The 7,186-nt window shown below is 44.5% G+C and overlaps 1 protein-coding gene across 2 annotated transcripts in view; it reads left to right on the forward strand.

Moving 5' to 3' along the window:
* Nucleotides 1-6,699, forward strand: part of arhgef40 (Rho guanine nucleotide exchange factor (GEF) 40) — a 43,124-nt gene extending 36,425 nt beyond the window's left edge. For both annotated transcript variants that reach the window (XM_052459969.1, XM_052459970.1), the window contains exons 21-28: nt 114-203; nt 881-1,087; nt 2,049-2,228; nt 2,510-2,690; nt 3,106-3,219; nt 3,606-3,688; nt 3,827-3,873; nt 4,155-6,699. In XM_052459969.1, the coding sequence (XP_052315929.1) occupies nt 114-203; nt 881-1,087; nt 2,049-2,228; nt 2,510-2,690; nt 3,106-3,219; nt 3,606-3,688; nt 3,827-3,853 (882 nt within the window). In that variant the 3' untranslated portion in view covers nt 3,854-3,873; nt 4,155-6,699. The remainder of the gene's footprint in view (nt 1-113; nt 204-880; nt 1,088-2,048; nt 2,229-2,509; nt 2,691-3,105; nt 3,220-3,605; nt 3,689-3,826; nt 3,874-4,154) is intronic.
* The last annotated feature ends 487 nt before the right edge of the window (nt 6,700-7,186 follow it).

Raw genomic sequence — 7,186 nt, forward strand, 5'->3', positions numbered from 1 at the left:
GGGCTGTTTTAGCATGGGTAGTAGATTTAAAAAAATATATATATATATAAAAATGAAGTACTTTACTTTCTCTCTCTCTCTCCATACCAAACCCCTCTCTCACACACAAATAGAGAGAGGAGTTTCTCCAGTACTCTCACTACATCAGGATTCAACCAGAATTGGACTCCCCGTTGGTTACTCAAGCTGCGGACTTCTTCAAGGTGAGAGACTGTCTCGTAGCAAACATTTTTTTCGATTGAAAACAGAGTCCGTGGAGGCTGGTGTGGGGAGAATGTCTCATAGTAATGGACTGGAATGGAATGAGTGGAATGTTTGATACTGTTCCATTCAAGCCCATCCTCCGATTTAAAGTTCCACCAGCCACCACGGAACAGCGTCACATTCACTAGCTTAAGCCCATTACAACAACAGCATTATATAGTATGGACAATTAAAACAGCATTGTATACACGGAAGCCAATTATAAGTGTAAAGTATACTCAAATAACTCATTACGGTTGGATTACACTAAAACCAATCAACAGGCTTTCAACATACAACAATAAGCACAGTCTGATACACACACAGGGCATAATCTGATCACAGCTTTAGGCTGAGAAAACATCAAAAGAAGAACATCACATAGATGGGTCTTAGTAGAGATCTGAGGGTTGAATATTTACTGTAGTTTGGAGCTGTGTCAAATGCTGGAGGTGCAGTTTTTAACACGGCCACCGGGTGACAGTAGAAGATCAAATATTTCTAAGTACTGTGTCATGAAAATGATGAAGGTAATAACAATGATGATGATGATGATGATGTCGATCATACTGTAGATGGCAATGATGCTGAAGTCCTCTCCTTTCTCTCCCCCCTTCCCATCCTCTTCCCTCCCCAGCTCAGACTCCCGGCCACCCCTCCTCTCTCCCCCCTGTCGTTCCCCCATTGTCTCCAGGCCCCTACACTGAGACTGGAACAGTACTGCGATGCCTTGGAAGAGCTGGGAGGGCTAAACCCTGCCTCCGACTCCTCCCTCTCTGTCCTCAGACACGTCCAGCGTCACGGCGAGGACCTCCGGGCCAGCGACCTAATCGTCGGGTGTCCGGTGAGAACGCCAGACTTAGAACTAAACTCTGGGAGGAAGCCAATTTAGAATAGATAAACCCCCATACTGGTATAATGATCCCAAAGTGTTGGACAAGGTTTCAACCTTAAATTGGGAATGCATCCTAAATGGCACCCTTTTGACCAGAGCCCATAGTGCACTTCTTTTAATCAGGGCCCATAGGGCTCTGGTCAACAGTAGTGCACTGTGAAGGGAATATAATGTAATTTGGGACTTCGTCGGGACAAACAGTTCAATAAGCATCACATCACATTCACTTGAATAACTCAATTTGTCCATAACCACAGATCTAGAATCAGCTTTCCCTACGTCAGCTCTAACCATAGCCATTTGGGGGGTTAAGCCAAAACTGACCGTAGATCAGCACCTAGATGCAACTTGTTTCATCCTATTTTTATAAGCCAATCCTACTCCTGTTTTCTGCTTCCTGTCCTGTACTTCTGTTGCTTCTATGACACAGTTCTATCAATCACCATGGTGACACACATACTCATACACACATACTCATACACGACACAAACATACATGCACACACACACGCAGGGAGCGAGAGAGAAACACACGCGCACGCAAACACACACATACACAAACACACACTCACTGTCAGTCTGACTGATGACATAATGCTTTGCTGAGTCACCTACAGAGTGGATTATATAGCTAGGTTAAACCCTACCACATAGCTACTAGAACACACCCACAAACACACACAGGCAAAAACACATGACACATGACACACACACACACACACAAAGAGCTCTCTGAAAGTTAGCTAAATAACAGAACAAAGAGTGGTGGAGGAGTTATGTTTGACGCATAGCTCGGGTTACATGAACCTCACATCACTTGGATGGTTAAAAATAGCTCGTTTCAAAAGCTTCTCTTGAACAACACGACGCGGTTTGGTGGGCGGTAAACTGTGTGTGTGTGTGTGTGTTAGGTCCCAGTGGCGGAGCGCGGAGAGCTGGTGCGTCAGGGGGAGCTGTTGGTGTGTGGGGGGACCAGGAGGAAGAAGACAGGGGTGAGGAGTGTGTTCCTCTATCAGCACCTCATCATCTTCACCAAGCAGAAGAGTCCCGGCCCAGGACGCACCGCCTACAGCTTCAAACACAGCATCAAGGTAACGGACACGCGCACACTCATACACGGGTGCACACACAGACGCGTGTAAATATGCACACACCAGCATGCGCAACGGGCACGCCCGCAAACTCACACATATGGCCTCAATCAGACGAGATACCCACAGAAAAATTGGGCCCCAAATCCGTCATTTCCAAAACAGTGGTGGTATGAGACGAAGGTGCAATACCACATGCATCCACTATGTGTACGGTTCTGACCTCTATTCTCTCCACATCTCTCTTTCTCCCCCTCCCCTCCCCCCTCCCTCTCTGTCAGACGGGTGAGATGGGTCTGACCCAGAGTGTGGGTGAGGAAGGGGTGAGGTTCGAGGTGTGGGTGCGTCAGGCCCCTCGTATCCGGGACTGCCTGACCCTGCAGTGTCAGAGTGGAGAGGGGAGGGCAGCCTGGACACACGACATCGCTCAGCTCCTCTGGACTCACGCTATACACAACACAGGTACAGTATGATCCCTGACATTTTACTCTGACCCACAGAACTCTAATAAGATTTTAGTCCTGTGCTCTGAACTCTCACCTCTCACCCCAGCCATATACAACACAAGTTCCAAACTATTGTAGCGACCTTAACCCCATTCACCTAGTGACCTTGTCAAAAGGTTCGGATAAGGTGTTGGTTTGACGGTCGCCGGACTTGGGTTTGAGTCCTGGTCGGGGCCACCGTTCAAATTCACTAGTGTAAGATATTGCATTATGAATTAAACATGTAATGGAATTCTCTCTCTCTCTGTCTATGTCTCTCTTTCTCTCTCTCTCTGTCTCTGTCTCTCTCTTTCTATGTCCCCCTCACTGTCTCTCTCTCGGTCTCTCTCTCTTTCTCTCTGTCTCGTTCTCTTTCTCTCTTTCTTTCTCAGAGTTGTGTTTGAAAGAGACAATGTGTATCGGTGTGTCTAGTAAGATACTGCTAGACGCCACAGGAGCACCGGTAACATCTGAACTCGACTCTATCTACAATCTGAATGACAGAGGTGCGCACACACACACACACACGCACACACACACACACACACACACACACACACACACACACACACACACACACACACACACACACACACACACACACACACACACACACACACACACACACACACACACACACTGTCAGAAACCACAAAAATATTATAAACACCCTGTGTGTAATACATATGCTGTCCACCAGATGTCTCCCTGTGAATAATGGAATCATGCTCTGTATCTGCGGTGTTGCAATTTTAATTTCATTACAAAAGCTTTATTGGCAGGCGACTGACCTTCACTCTCTTTTTCTCTCACTCCTTTCCCCCTCTCTCATATCTCTCTTTCTCTCTATCTCTCTCTATCTCTCTGTCTGTCTCTCTCTCTCTCTCTGTAGTCCACAGTAGCTGTTCAGACTCTTCCTCTGTTGGCAGTCAGAAGGAGGGGGGGTCCCCAGCCTCTGGGAGGGGACAAACACAGGTGGGTATCACAGACACACGCACGCAGACACAGACACGCACATACACGTACACACACACATGCACAAATAAACAATCAAATACACACACACACACACACATTCACACTGTGCTTCAAATGAGATGTTTGTCTCCACAGAACCAGTCTCCTTCCACTGCGGTGTAATCTTCATCTCAGCAACAAACGTGAGTGACCTTATCTTGCACACGTACTGTAATCTCTCTCCGTTTCCTCCATCACTCTCTTTGTCTCCCTTTCCTTGTCTGCCCCGTCAACCCACAATCTCTCTCACCTTTTAAACGTCTAAATCAGTCAAATGCTTTGACCCATTTTTCTCCTGAATGACTGAAGACACACCTGTGTCACAAACCCCCAGGTTAACCCTTTATAGTTTGTATATCCAACACCTCAACCTTCATCTACCTTTCTCCGCTCACTCTCCTCCCTTGCCTCCCTCCATGTCCAGAAACTGGATTCTGGACCTAATAAAGACCAACACAACATCTCTATGCAAGCCACTGGACGGGTCAAACTGGACAAGAAGTAAAGGACCAAAGAGAAAAGGGCATACAGGAAACAAAGAGACATTACGGCTCTGACTAACCCAGGACCTAGCATCAGCAGAGCCTGCTCTCGGTGGCCATGTTGGATCGGCCGGACCCAGTTGCTCGCCGAGTCATTGATACCGTGGACACTCCAGCCACACAGTAGAGCCATTGTCCTCCTTCAGCGGCCCCCCACTAGGCCAAACCACTCTGCCTGAACCACTGGCTGGCGGCCATGGCCTTCGTGCTTCCACTATCTCCTAAAACATACAGGAGCATTATAGGAAATATAGCTTTATACTGACTTTATTGGACATTATTACAATTTTGCCTTTTACAATGCTGTTTAAACAGGGACGTTTTTTTTTTTGGGGGTGTTAGTACTGTATTAATATTATAGATTCTGTCTGTGTGGCCGTATATGTGGTATAGTATAGGCTAGGTGTGATTGTGATCTATGCAAATGAGTACATACGGCCCTGCATGTATGGGTGCACACATTACGCGGCGTGTGGAACACACGCATACACTCTTATTGTGCTATAGACAGTAGAGTACTGTTCCGACACTGTGGCCATCTTACAGCTTAGTACAGTAGCTATAGACCAACCAGTGGGCAGATATCAACCAACGACAGGCATGGCGCCCTACTCTCAGTAGGTCTTGCCTGGAAGTAAAGAGTAGAATAAACAATAACATGGAAAGGAGAAATGTCAACATCTTATTATAACCAAACTATTAATCTCAGCACTCAGAACCAAATAAGCTGTTAAAGAGAGACGACCAACGTCTGTATTTTTTTGAGGTGGTTTGTTCGTGAGGATGTAAAGCAAGCGGGGAATCTGGGCCAAATGGTTACAGTGTGTCCAATTGTTATTGTTGATGGTTTAAGGAAAGGTGCTATCATGTCTTACTCGGGCGTAAGGCTTATGGTAAACCGTACAACTTGTTTTGGTGCCTTATAGCACTGCTCTGTCTAAAGATACAGTAAGCTATGGGACTCGATGTCGTGTTCTCCATTGGTCTTTTCAAGGACTATTTCATTGAATGATTTGGTGATTCCTCTTTTTCACTATAAGCCATAATGTTGCAAGCACCAAGTGTACAAATGTTTGATTTGCGAGCATAAGTTCATGCGATATGACGTCGGTTGGGTCTAGAGTGTGTCAAATGAGTCATTTGTTTGTGTCTGAGTCATGTGCTTACAGCTTTATATGCGTGGTTCAAAATGAAGGAAAGTGTTCCATGAAATGGAGATGTCTGTTACCTGCCCTATTATCTTGTTGTGAATTGAAAGATTCTTTATTCTTGAATGCAGCATGCACTATTAGCTTACGCCTCCAACTGTAATACAATACAGTGACAATGATACATCATTTGATGGGGTGCTTATATTTGTCCTAATTAACACATGCCCAAGTGTGTAATAATGTGCATGTGTGATTTGGAAATGACTTTTTCTTTGCATATCCCAACTCTCCCTGACACCTCAGAGAGTGGGTTCACAGCCGGAGTTGGCCATTATCAACAGCGACCCTGGAGCAAATAGGGTTAAGTGCCTTGCTCAAGGGCACATTGTCATATTTTTCACCTTGTCGGCTCGGGGATTCAAACTAACCAACCTTTCGGTTACTGGCCCATCACCCTTACTGCTAGGAACCTGCAGTCCTAATAGAATACAATGCAATACTGTAACATACAATCATATACACGAGGGTTGAGTTAATTTACAACTAAAAATATAAGTATTATTAAGTATAAAAGTTGTGTTTCTAAGCTAGTCAATTTTGGGGGCAAACTGAATTTAAATTGTGTTATTGTATGATATAAAGGGCACTAACAGATAGCCTGTATGCCAGCTATGTAGGTAGGTTAGTCTGCCTAATATACACAGATGGCAGCAACCCTTGTCTCTCTCATCAGATTTCATGGGTGTCATAGCAACTCCATATCCAAATTAAAAAGTGCAAATGGATATTGAACCCATTGAATCAATATCTAATTTGTCTGATTAGGAGGTATGCAGTACTCATACAACAGTACTAGCTTGGTGCTGCAGAATATATTGCATTATATTTGGAGCTATTGTTTTCACCAGGTGAGAAGTCTTATAATATGTCTTCAGAATAATGAACACCTTTTAACCATCCAGCTGTAGATTTTCATCTTCGAAGCGTCTTTTTATTACGCTTTGACATGATTCGTAGTTTTACATGTAAATACAACGGAGTTTTTGTTCAAGTGTTTTTTTAAGTGTCATCTAACCTATACAGTTTATGCCAAAAATATACTGATGTTTACAGTTTCGAAATAAATGCTTGTTCTGTTTTTGTTGAATGTCTGCATGCTATACGGTTACAATGTGCTTGATACGCGTTATACTTCAATTGTACTTCAATTGTACTTAGATCATGTGTACCTTTCTTATTGAAATAAAACTGGACGGAAGCCATTGAAACTCGATAACCTGTTAGTGGTATCGCTTTGGATACAGAGGATGTTGCCATGTGGGTCCCACTTTGCATTCCAAGTGACTTAAACCAATGTATTTACATAGTAGTAGAATAGTCAGGTACAGTGTAGTTGCAGACAGTGTAGCACATTGTTACATAACACTTACTGCTAGTAGCAATACTTACTGACGGGGTTTTGCAGTTCGTGGACCTGCACATTGATCATTGCACAGAAATGCACTAATAATGTGTGTGCACTGCAACTGTGTTCCCCAAGATCAGCAGCAGTTAATCTCCAGCAAACCACCAACAGAACCTTGGATGACTAGGTGACTATGCGGAGAGGGTCAAATACTCCACAGTGAAAGAAGAAAGGAGTGAGTGAGTGAGTGAGTGAGTGAGTGAGTGAGTGAGTGAGTGAGTGAGTGAGTGAGTGAGTGAGTGAGAGAGAGAGAGAGAGAGAGAGAGAGAGAGAGAGAGAGGGGAATGAGGGATGAAAA

Source organism: Oncorhynchus keta, chromosome 13 (genome assembly GCF_023373465.1).
Source record: "Oncorhynchus keta strain PuntledgeMale-10-30-2019 chromosome 13, Oket_V2, whole genome shotgun sequence".
Taxonomy (NCBI): domain Eukaryota; kingdom Metazoa; phylum Chordata; class Actinopteri; order Salmoniformes; family Salmonidae; genus Oncorhynchus; species Oncorhynchus keta.